Source organism: Cebus imitator, unplaced genomic scaffold (genome assembly GCF_001604975.1).
Source record: "Cebus imitator isolate Cc_AM_T3 unplaced genomic scaffold, Cebus_imitator-1.0 Scaffold650, whole genome shotgun sequence".
Classification (NCBI taxonomy): domain Eukaryota; kingdom Metazoa; phylum Chordata; class Mammalia; order Primates; family Cebidae; genus Cebus; species Cebus imitator.
Window position 1 is genome coordinate 797,985 of NW_016107965.1, and position 12,524 is coordinate 810,508.

Here is a 12,524-nt window from a genome sequence, read left to right on the forward strand (position 1 = left end):
GGCATCAGTGACTTAGCTACTGCCTTGTGCTACTCACTCTGGCCTTGGTTCTCCAGTCAAACTGGAAGCTCCCTGAGGGTAGAGGTTTCCCTGCCTCTATAACACCCCACCGCCACCCCCAAGGGGCCTAGGAAAGCTTGATGCAAAGCCATCAAGAGTGAGATCTAAAGAGTGAGGCTTTGTATGGTGAAGCTTTGGGGCTCTTAGCCATGATACCCCTTCAGAAATTCCCAGTTTCACATCAGAGGTCCCCTATGTTCCCAGGGTCCTCAAATAATGGCCCCTAGGGCCCTCCAGCCCACTAGCTGTGGGAGGTCCTAGGAACAGCTCCCACCTGGGAGGCCAAGTGCAATCAACCTGCATGTGCAAACCCCCCTCCCAACAGGCTGTGCTCCACTTCCTGTTGACCCTGGAGGGAATCCTTCGAAACCTCTCTGCTGCTCCTGCTCTGAATTCCCCTATGGAATTCATAGGGAGCCCCTATGCTTGGGGAGCTGCCAGTTTAACTGGCGAATCAAGGTTAGCACACGGAAACTAGTGAGAAAAGTGCCAATTTTCACCAGATTGCCTCTGGAATTCCAGGTGGGACCGGTGGGGCAGGCACCCACACCTGCGGTTTCAGGTCAGTCTCTCCACTGCCCTGGGTCAGGCTGGGCCAAGCCGGGTAGGCCTCGTGTTTTCTCCGGTCTCTGGGCCACTGTAGGGAGCCAGGTTGTTTTGGCATCAGCCTCTACTGAGCCGAAGCCCTTCCTTTCCTGCTGCTTTGCATAGCGGCACTAATTGCGTCCTCCTACCTCCACCAGGGACCTAGGCAGCCGGGTAGGAGATGGGAGGAGGCTTCATTTCTCCCCCAGGCAGGGTCTCCCCCTGCTTGAGGCTGCCCTGGGTTTGGGGAGGCCTTGGCTTTACCTAAACACTTTTTAATACCTTTGAACAGCTCAGTTTCCCTGAGACTTATTTTATTATTATCTTTTTTTTTTCTTGGAGACAGAGTCTCTGTCACCCAGGCTGGAGTGCCATGTTGCAGTCTCGGCTCACTGCAACCTCTGTCACCCAAGTTCGAGCAATTCTTCTGCCTCAGCCTCCTAAGTAGCTGTAATCCTGAGTAGCTGGGATTATAGGCGCACACCGCCATGCTCGGCCAATTTGTGTATTTTTAGTAGAGACAGAGTTTCACCATATTAGCCAGGCTCGTCTTGAACTCCTGACTTCAAGTGATCCACCCACCTCAGCCTCCCAAAATGCTGGGATTACATGCATGAGCCACCGCGCCCAGCCTGTTCTCATTAACAGAAAATCATCTGAGCATAGGCCTTGGCCTCTCCACCAGACACCCCCAAAGGGCTTGACTTCATGGGTTTAATGTAGGAGCCCTCCCTGGTTTGTTTTTCTGTTTTAAGGGCTCTGGGAGACTTCATGTCTGTCTTGTGCACCCCCAAAACTCTCATAGGCAATGGAAACATAGCTGGGTACTGATGGTGGGGACAAGAGACATCTCAGGTCTCGGTTGCTTTATCTGCAAAATGGGAATCTTAAAGCGCATCCGAGGGAAAAAATTTGGACCAGACATTGTTTTGTAAAAAAAATCATCACAATAAAATTGAGGGCCAGGTGCGGTTGCTCACACCTGTAATCCCAGCACTTCGGGAGGCCAAGGCAGGCAGATCACCTGAGGTCAGGAGTTCGAGACCAGCTTGGCCAACACGGTGAAACCCTGTCTCAAAAATTAGCCAGGTGTGATGGCAGGCACCTATAATCCCAGCTACTTGGGAGGCTGAGGCAAGAGAATAGCTTGAACCCAAGAGGCAGAGGTTGCAGTGAGCCAAGATCATGCCACTGCGTTCCAGCCTGGGCGACAAGAGCAAAACTCAGTCTTAAGAAAGAAAAAAGAAATGACTTTGTTTCCTTTGGGCATACATAATTTTAGCAAATGTATAGATTTGTATCACGACCACAAAATCAGAACACAGAATATGAACCGAAAGCTTTTATTGGGTTCAACAAATACATATTGAGCACCTCTTAAATGCAAGAAAAATGGATTGAACATATCCATCTTCATTTACACTCTGCCTGATGTCCCTGGAAGAGGGTCACACTATCTGATTTTTACAAACAAGGAAATCAAGGCCCAGGGAATTTGCCATTAACTGGCCAGAATCACACCTAGACCTTCTGACTCCAAATCCAGCATTTTCCCCACTGCACCATGGCCGCCTCTCTTGAAGGGCCTTGCAGCAGTAAGACCTCAAACCTAAGGAGGAGGAAAAGGAGGAGGAATCCAGGGACAACTTTGGCTGTCTTCAATGTTTGTGATTTGAAGGGGATTTTCTTTTCCCATGTTCACAAAGTCCAAGGCCCCAAAGGCCCTACCCCTTCTTACCAGGGCCTAGTAGGAGGCCTCTGAGCACCCTCCAGAGGAAGCCACTGTGCCATCCTTCCAGGATCCCAGCTCTGCAGCTGTCCCCTGCCCGCCCCCTCCCCAGAACGCAGCTCTGAGGCCCCTGGTGGGCACATGCCCCATTGCCCACTGGGGGAATCCAGCTCCTCCCAGGGGACCCTGGTTGAAGCACAGGTGGCTCCTCCTCCATTCTAGCTTGACTTCCTGCCCTCTTGCTGCAGGTGCTGCTTAGGGTTGGGGTGATTTGACCAGAGGTTTTGGGTGTTTTTCCAGCAGAATCAGAGGTGAGAGAAAAACAAAACACAAAAAACTGTGGCTATTTGGGTGCCGTTGGGGTGGCAAGAACAGGTAGTGTTCATCTCTTAGTAAGTATCTGGCCTGGCTGAGGCTTCTCTGAGAGGCCTCTAAAGTCATCTCGGGGCCAGGAGCTGTGGCTCATGCCTGTAATCCTAGCACCTTGGGATGTCGAAGCGGGTGGATCATATGAGGTCAGGTGTTCAAGACCAGCCTTGCCAACATGGTGAAACCCTGTCTCTACTAAAAATACAAAAATTAGGCTGGGCACAGTGGCTCACACCTGTAATCCCAACACTTTGGGAGGCTGAGGCAGGCAGATCACCTGAGGTTGGAAGTTCAAGACAGCCTAGAGAAACCTCATCTCTACTAAAAATACAAAATTAGCCAGGCCTGACGGCGAATGCCTATAATCCTAGCTACCCAGGAGGCTGAGGCAGGAGAATTGGTTGAACCTGGGAGGTGGAGGTTGCAATGAGCCAATATCATCCCATTGCACTCCAGCCAGGGCAACAAGAGCAAAACTATCTCAAAAACAAAAACAAAAATTAGCCAGGCGTGGTGGCATATGCCTGTAATCCCAGCTACTCAGGAGGCTGAAGCAGAAGAATCGCTTAAACCTGGGAGGGGGAGGTTGCAGTGAGCTGAGATCATCCCACTGCATTCCAGAGTGGGCAACAGAGCGAGACTCTGTCNCTGCTCTCTTTGGTTGACCTCAAGAAGTGGATTCGGAGCCCACATCTGTGACATTCCTGGGTGTGTCCCAAGTCTCCAAGCTGCTCCTGGCATGTCATCCTCTAGTCCTGCCATTGACTCAGCTGCAAACAATCACAAACCTTCCTTTTGGGACACCTGCCTCTCCCACCCAAAGCCTTTACTTAGAAACAGGTGACTGCAGAGAACAAAAATTAATGAACATTATCTCCTAACTTAAATCAGAGTATAGTTTGTTAAAACACACTAGGCTTTTAAAGGCATTCCCACTCCCACCAGACCTAATATTTTCCCCACGTGGCAGGAGGGGAAGTAGAGAGTTCCAGTTCTGTAAGTTGTGAGTCCATATAGAACATTCCTGGGGAGTGGGCATGGTGGCTCACGCCTGTAATCACAGCACTTTGAGAGGCCAAGGCAGGTGGATCACCTGAGGTCAGGAGTGCAAGACCAGCCTGGGCAACATGGCGAAACCTAATCTCTACTAAAAACACAAAAATTAGCTGGGCATGGTGGTGCATGCCTGTAATCCCAGCTACTGGGGCGGCTGAGGCAGGAGGATCACTTGAATCTGGGAGGCGGAGGCTGCAGTGAGCCAAGAGTGTGCCGCTGTACTCTAGCTGGGCAACAGAGCAAGACTCCATCTCAAAAAGAAAAAAAGAAATTCCTGGGAACTTGAACACACTGCCTTGTCACCTTGTGCATTTAATTTTGCTCATGTACATATTGCCATACATTCAAGTTCCTGTCATTATTTTATTTATATTTTTGTTGTATTTATTTATTTATTTACTTACTTATTTTTTGAGATGGAGTTTTGCTTTTGTTACCCAGGCTGGAGTGCAATGGCATTGGCTCACTGCAACCTCCACTTCCTGGGTTCAAGAGATTCTCCTGCCTCAGCCTCCCAAGTAGCTGGGATTCCAGGCACACACCACCATGCCTGGCGAATTTTTGTATTTTTAGAAGAGACAGGGTTTCACCATGTTGGCCAGGCTGCTCTTGAGCTCCTGACCTAAGATGATCTGCCCACCTGGGCCTCCCAAAGTGCTGGGATTACAGACGTGAGCCACCGCCCCCTGCTCTGTCCTTGTTATTTTAAAATAATTATACCAGTAGGAGGATGTCCAGACACAGCATGGGCTACCTGGCCATGCCCAGCCAGTTGGACATTTGAGTTCTTTGCTTGGCACTGTCCTCTCATGCGCTGGGTCCACTTAGTAGATGCTTGTTGAACTTCTGGGCCTGGGGCTGTGCCAGCTGCCTCATCCCTTCACCTCCTGGCTTATTCTCTCCCTATATATTTTAGCTATTTTCTTCATGGCAATGTTTCTAATTAGAAATTTCTATTTTACCATTATATATTTATTTGTTTGCTCTTATCTGTCCCCAGTAGATTGTTAGCTCCAGAAGAGAAAGGATCATATATTTTGTTTATCTGTGTATGCCCATCTGCCTGGTACAATGTCTGGCACATGTTATAGGCAACAATTACTTGTTGAATCAGTGAATACACATATAGAAGAATGAATGAATGAATGAATGAATGAAAAGATGCAAGGCAGAAATCCAGCCTCAAAGAGCTTACAGTCTGGTAGGAGGAATAAAACATCTACAGGACAGGTCAAAGGAAGGAGAGGCTATATCCAGCTGAGGGCACCCCATCAGGAAAGCACCCCAGACTTCCTACAACTACTAGACATACCTTGATGCTTTTCACTTCTCTGTCAATGGACTGTTTCCCTGGAGAATAATCCCCAAAGTGAAATTACTTAGCATGTCCAGTTAGGTAGATGGTTATATACTTCTTGGTTGTTCAGAGATCGTCAACCAGTGCAGACAATACCCCCATCAAAACAGAACTGTGCCTGCCCCTCTCCTCCCACAAGCCTTCCAAGGCCCTTCCTCCATGCCTGAACCCCCTGGCCATATCATGTGGCAAATTTAAGGGTTCAATGAGATACAGGAAGTGAAACACGATGTACACTGAAATGTGCAATACAAATTTGCAGCATCTGCAGCATGATGTGCCTCAGTTCACTAAACCAAGCTACGCTGGGTCGTTGTTTTCTACCACTTTTCCCAATGCCTTCGGACACCTCAGTCTGCAACTGACGTTCCTTGTGTTCAATTCCCCCCATCTTTTTGGAACATCCTCTGTGCAGGGGCTTGACCCCTGTCCTGCTAGCTTTGTACTGAGGCAAGTTCTGTCTATGTCTAGACGTGCTACCATCTTTACTATATGAGGTTTCTAAAGATCTTGGCATGGAAGGAAAGACGTGGTCACTTAGGAACTGGGAGAACTCCGGGCAAGCCACCTTATCTCTTTGAGCCTCAGTGTCCTCAGCTATGAAGTGGGACTCACATCCCAAAGGCTCAGTAGAGTGCCAAGCACAAGGTGGACACACAGAAGTATTGATCATCTTCCTCACCTCCCCTAGGAAAGCCCTTGGGAATCCCCACATAATATTCTCTGAAGACCTTAATCCAATGAGCAGAGTAATTGACTGAGTACCAAGACTCACAGAAAGGACGTTGGAAGCCAAAAGGAGGTAGAGTATGCCCCGGATGCGATAACCAGCCTCTGATCTGAACGAAGAAAGAACAGAGCTGCAGGTGGGAAGGGTGGGCCTCAAGTCACCCAAAGTGGGAGTGGAAGTAGCACCCACCAGTCCCTCGAAGGCTGTCCCTAAGACTGGATGAGTATGGCTTCGAAAAATGTGATCATCCTCAACCCCACAGTCTTGAACCTAAGAGGAGATCTCAAAGCCTGAAAGACACCACTTCAGGATCAATAGCAGACCTGTGACTTTCCGCAGCAGGCACAGAGAACCCTAGAGTGAGTTGAGGTTAGACATAGGAAGGGCTTCCAAACACACAGGGAATTCATGAATCCAAAATTATAAACAGAGGGTCTTTAAAAAAAAACCAAAACAAAACAAGATGATTGTGAGATGTATCCTGAGCCTTTTGAGACTGAGGTCAGAGGCGTGAAGCCCAACCTCGCCCCACTGGCCATGTGGGGTCCTTGCTGGGTAGTCTCTCAGCCTTCAGGAGCCAGGGATATGACCCCAAGTGATGCCCCAACAGTGGATGACTTCCCAGAACTGTTAGGAAAATCCCAACTCTAATTCAAAGATTACTTTTTACTAGCAATGAATTATGGATGTGGTCTCCATTGCTCAAGGCCCTGGGAAGATTCTAGACTACAGAAAAAAGTCACTGACTTCTACCCACACATGTGGGCCTCAGTTCATTCCTCTGGTCCAGTGATTGCAATGGTAACCCTTTGTAAAGGTGTTTCCCCAGGAGTCTCTAGAGTCCTCTGAGTGACCATAATTCTGGGGGCTACAGAAATGGAAAGTTGAGAGGAGACACTCCCCTCCCTTGGCTTGTCCCACATGTTCCTGGCAGTAACTTGACTGGGGAGCCTCGCCACGCCTGTGTCCACCTGTGGAGTTATGAAGCGGTTCCCAGCTCAGCCCCTGCCACCCTCATTCCAAAGGCGACTTCTTCCATGATATAAAGTCCACATCTAAGTTCCCAGCACTGGCTAAAAGGCCCTGTCACGGGGGCTCCACCTCCCGGTTGACATTGGAGGAAGGATGGTGGGGGACACAGAAAGCTATGTGGAGCTCAGGGACCCTCCTCGATTCCCACCTGGCTCCTCCTCTTTGGTGGTGCTGGAAGGAGCAGGGGTAAGTGGTGTCTCCACCGCCCTGGTGACCCCATGTTTCTCAGAGCTGGTATCATTGATGACATCCCTCTCGGGTCCTCCCACAGGCCTGCCTGGAGAACAGCCCAGAGCCCAGTGCCCTCCCGGCAGATGATGAGTCTGGGGTGCTGGTCGGGTTAAGCTTCAGGAATGATGGCAGAAAATGAGCTCCGTCTTCTGCTCTGAAAAGGGGGAGTTGGCAGGGACTTAGGAATGGGGAGAGTTGACATTCACAGCATTCACATCCTAGACCACAGGGGTGTGGGTTTTCAATGTTGGTTGGCAACACCACTGCCAATCACTTCTGGAAGCATTTGCTTGTTTGCTTGCTTGTGTTTCTACAGTGTCGCGTGCTGCATGCCCTTAAACTCAGGGGTGGAAGATTTCAGGGCATGAGAGTGTGTTCTTTCCTGCTATCATCTCTGGGGGCATCCGATGCTTATGACCTTCAGATGATATTGAAATAGCCCCAACCCTGGGCACCAGGAGACAGGAGGCTCAGTCCTGGCCTTCTCTGCCTTCGCCTTGTCCTGCTGTGAGGTTTCCACAAGGCACCCCGTGCCACTGGGCCGTTCTCATCTGGGAATTGAGGGAGAACATCTGCCCCTTATGGAAGGACAAAATGAGGCAAAGGGCTGCTTGTGTTGGGGGCAGGATCCCTGGACTCAGAGAAATTTAGAAGCTGAAATAGCTGAGCTGGGAGTGGTGGATCACGCCTGTAATCTCAGTACTTTGGGAGGCCAAGGCGGGCAGATCACTTGAAGTCAGGGGGCATTTGAGAGCAGGCTGGCCAACATGGTGAAACCCCGTCTCTACTAAAAAAGTACAAAAATTAGCCCGGCATAGTGGTAGGTGCCTGTAATCCCAGCTACTCAGGAGGCTAAGGCGGGAGAATCACCTGAACCCAGGAGGCAGAGGTTGCAATGAGCCAAGATCATGCCAGTGCACTCCAACCTCGGTGACAGAATGAGACTCCATCTCAGAAGAAGAAGAAAGAAGAGGAAGAGGAGGAGGAGGAGGAAGCAGAAGCAGCTCAACTAACCAAACTGAGTAGCACCACACTGCCTGTTCTGGAGAAAGGACTCCGTTTCTTTTTCTTTTCCTTTTTTTTTTTTTTTTTTTTTTTTTTTTTTTGTAGAGATACAGAGCTCACTTTATTGCCCAGGCTGGTCTCGACTCCTGACCTCGAGTGATCCACCCACCTCAGCCTCCCAAAATGCTGGGATTACAGGTGTTAGCCACCATGCCTGGCTTGGAGAAAGGACTTTGAAGGACACAATGTGGGAAGAGCAAGCTTGTGGAGTTCTGCTGCCCTGGCTGAGGTAGCTCAAGCAAGTCAGTCTCTCTGAGCCTCGGTCTCTTGATCTGTGAAATGGGATGATCATAATAGCTCCTTCATAAGACAAGTGGCAGGTCAGATGTGAGAATGCACAGGCAGGCCCTTTGCAACTGGATAAGCTCTACACAGATCTGGAAAGGAGGAGGAGAAAAAGGAGGATGGGCTTCCACGGCTGCATAGGGCATCCTTCGGCGTGATGTGTTCTGAGTTCCAAAGCTGGGGAGGAGACTCAAACCTTCAGGAGCTCTTCCAACTTTGAGATTCTCTGACGGTTTCAGGGCTATGGGAAGAAGAGCTTGTGGTCCGTGTCTGTTCCCAGGAATTCTGTTTCTTGGCTTGTATCTCTGCTGCAGGTCCAAGGAGCTCGGGCAATACCTTGAGTCTGGGTTCTTTGTCCCCACAGACCTGGGACCCCCAAGGCTCAGAAAAATGGGAGGGAAAGTATGGGGTTGGTTCCCTCTACTGGTGGGTGTTAGCACTGCATCCAGCTGCCTGAGGCGGGCCCAGGAGGACTCAGCCAAAGTGGAATTCAGGACTGAATCTTGCCCAGAACCCCCAGAATCTGTTGGCTGTGGTGGGCCCCTTTTCCCAGCACACACTCTCTCTGGTGGGTGGAGGGGAACCACGCGGGGAGGCAGAAAGGGATAGGATAGAGAGTGGGATGGGGTCCGTGTGGGTCTCAAGGACTGGCTATCCTGACATCCTTTCCCGCCTTCAGGTAGGCCACCATGGCATGCTGCCAGAGGACACCCACCTGCCCCTTAAAGAGAGGCCAGGTTGGGTGGTTCCTCTGGCCGACACTCTGTCCACAGCGCTGGTGACGGTGGGAAGGGAAAGATGACAAGCCAGGGATATGGTACCACAGTGTGTGGGAGAAGCTTCTGAATTATCCATTAGCACAGGCACGTCCAGAATCCCATGCATAAATGTACAAAGAAACAGGGGCAAGTAGGGAGAGAGAAGGGGACAGGATATAAAAGGGCCCACAAGAGACCAGCTCCAGGATCCCAAGGCCCAACTCCGCAAACCACGGAGAGTCCTGTGGACAGCTCACCTAGCTGCAATGGCTGCAGGTATGCACCCCTAAAATCCCTTTTGGTATTATATGTCCTGAGGGAGAGGCAGCGCCCTGTAGATGGGACCGAGGGGACTAACCCTCAGGTTTCAGGCTCCTGAATGTCGGTGTCGCCATCTAAGCCAATCTCAGAATGTTCCTGGTACCAGAGAGATAATAATTTTTTAAAAATCCAGCCCCTGAGCAATAGCCTTGGCCTCTTGCTCTCCGGCTCCCTCCGTTTCCCTCCGATTTCTTCCCAGGCTCCCGGACATCCATGCTCCTGGCTTTCACCCTGCTCTGCCTGCCCCAGCTTCAAGAGACCGGTGCCTTCCCAACAATTCCCTTATCCAGGCTTTTGGACAATGCTATGCTCCGCGCCCATCGCCTGCACCAGCTGGCCTTTGACACCTACCAGGAGTTCGTAAGCTCTTGGGGAATGGGTGCCAGTCAGGGGTAGCGGGAAGGAGTGCCTTTCCCCTGCTGGGAAGTAGTGGGAGGAAACGAAGGAGCTCAGGGTTGTTTCAGAAGTGAAGATGCAGGCAGATGAGCATAGGCCGAGAGAGGTCCCAGAAAAGTAAGAGTGGGAGCTGGTCACCAGCATGGACCTTGGTGGGCGGTCCTTCTCCTAGGAAGAAGCCTATATCCCGAAGGAACAGAAGTATTCCTTCCTGCAGAACCCCCAGACCTCCCTCTGCTTCTCAGAGTCTATCCCGACACCGGCCAGCAAAAAGGAAACTCAGCAGAAATCCATGAGTGGTCACCCTCTCCACAGGCAGGGATGGGGAGGCCTGTGGTCAGAGCCCTCGGGCAGCTCACCCACTGCCGGTCCTTCCCCTGCAGAACATAGAGTTGCTCCGCATCTCCCTGCTGCTCATCCAGTCCTGGTTCGAGCCTGTGCAGCTCCTCAGGAGTGTCTTCGCCAACAGCCTATTGTATGGCATCTCAGACAGCGATGTCTATGAGTACCTGAAGGACCTAGAGGAAGGCATCCAAACTCTGATGGGGGTGAGGGTGGCACCACGGGTCCCCAATCCTGGGGCCCCACTGGCTTCCAGAGCTGGGGGAAAGAAACACTGCTGCTCTCTTTTTAGCAGTCAGGCCCTGACCCAGGAGAACTCAGCTTATTCTTCATTTCCACTCGTGAATCCTCCAGCCCTTTCTCTATACCTTGGAGGGGAGGGAGGAGAAAGAATGAGTGAGAGAGGGAGGGAAGAGTGTCCAAGCGCTTGGCCTCTCCTTCTCTTCCTTCACTTTGCAGAGGCTGGAAGATGGCAGCCCCCGGACTGGGGAGATCTTCAGGCAGACCTACAGCAAGTTTGACATAAACTCGCAGAACGATGATGCACTGCTCAAGAACTACGGGTTGCTCTACTGCTTCCGGAAGGACATGGACAAGGTTGAGACATTCCTGCGCATTGTGCAGTGTCGCTCTGTGGAGGGCAGCTGTGGCCTCTAGCTGCCGGGTGGCATCCCTGTGACCCCTCCCCAGTGCCTCTGTTGGCCCTGGAAGGTGGCACTCCAGTGTCCGTCAGCCCTGTCCTAATAAAACTAAGTTGCATCATTTTGTCTGACTAGGTGTCTTTCTCTAATATATGGCGTGGGGGGTATGGAGTAAGGGGCAGGTTGGGAAAACAACCTACATGGCCTGTGGGGTGTATTGGGAGCCAGGCTTCTGAAACATAATGAACTTGATCTCCCTGGGCCAGAAGGAAGCCGGCACAGCACTGCTCTCTATTACTAACTGAGGCCACTCCACCAGATTAGTGCTCCCAGCTTGCTGGTCACGGCCCACTGGTCATCCCGGTGATGTTTTGAAGGCATTTCTTCTTCCCCAACCATCACCAGCAACACCAAAACTAGCACCCTAGGAGTGGGAATAAATGAAAACAAGATCAGCTATTAATTGCAGAAGCAAAAATTCCCCAAAGAGTGAGAAAACAATGTCATAGAATTACTAGTGTGCAGAAGAATTTTAAGATGAATATTCCTTAAGCGCAACTACACTTGGGAAATGAGAACGATGTAAAAAGGAGTTTGAGACATACAGAACCAGGACATTTGGGATCTGAATTAGGGTAAGGGAACTGGAAGAGACATTTTATTTGGGTTTCCAAATGCAGTGGCAGCAGGTGCCAGATAGATAACAACGTAAGCAATGAGGACTGGATGGGAAGGGATAAATCCCAGCTGATACTCGCTTCCCTTAGGAAGATGCAATGGAGACGGGTGGGAACCAGCACCACCTGCAGAACTCACGGTCCACATCTACGTCCCCAGCACTGGCTAAAAGGCCCTGTCATGGGGGCTTCATGTCCCAGTTGACATTGGGGGAAGGATGGTGGGGGATGCAGAAAGCTACGTGGAGCTCAGGGACCCTCCTCCATTCCCACCTGGCTCCTCCTCTTTGGTGGTGCTGGAAAGAGCTGGGGTAAGTAATATCTCCACCCTCCCAGGGATCCCATGTTTCTCAGAGCTGGTATCATTGATGACATCCCTCTCAGGTTCTCCCACAGGCCTGCCTGGAGAACAGCCTCCAGCCCAGTTCCCTCCAAGCACCTGATGAGCCTGGGGTGCTGGTCGGGTTGTGCTTCAACCGACCAGAAAATGAGCTGTGGCAGAAAATGAGCTCCGTCTTCTGCTCTGAAAAGAGGGAGGTGGCAGGTCCCAACATTCACATCCTTGACCACAGTGTTGTGGGTTTTCAATGTTGGTTGGCAACACCACTGCCAACCACTTCTAGAAGCATTTGCTTATTTACTTGCTTGTGTTTCTACAGTGTTTCATGCTGGATGCCCTTAAACTCAGGGGTGAAAGATTTCAGGGCAGCAGAGGGTGTTCTTTCCTGCTCTCATCTCTGGGGGCATCTGATGCTTGTGACCTCGAGATGATATTGAAATAGCCCCAACCCTGGGCTCCAGGAGACAAGAGGCTCAGTCCTGGCCTTCTCTGCCTTCGCCTTGTCCTGCTGTGAGGTTTCCACAAGGCACCCCGTGCCACTGGGCCGTTC

The 12,524-nt window shown here is 50.9% G+C and overlaps 1 protein-coding gene across 10 annotated transcripts; it reads left to right on the forward strand.

The window, feature by feature from the left end:
* Positions 1-9,129: 9,129 nt before the first annotated feature.
* GH1 (growth hormone 1) lies at positions 9,130-11,081 on the forward strand. Of its 10 annotated transcripts, none has more exons than XM_037734653.1 (5): positions 9,524-9,533; positions 9,778-9,957; positions 10,151-10,273; positions 10,365-10,522; positions 10,776-11,012. In XM_037734653.1, exons 1-5 carry the CDS (start codon positions 9,524-9,526, stop codon positions 10,971-10,973), a joined length of 669 nt encoding a protein of 222 aa, XP_037590581.1. In that variant the 3' UTR covers positions 10,974-11,012. The 10 variants fall into 10 exon arrangements, with proteins under 10 accessions (XP_037590586.1, XP_037590589.1, XP_037590581.1 ...); XM_037734656.1 differs by having other exon boundaries at positions 10,220-10,273; XM_037734654.1 differs by having other exon boundaries at positions 9,778-9,938; positions 10,147-10,273.
* Positions 11,082-12,524: the final 1,443 nt, after the last annotated feature.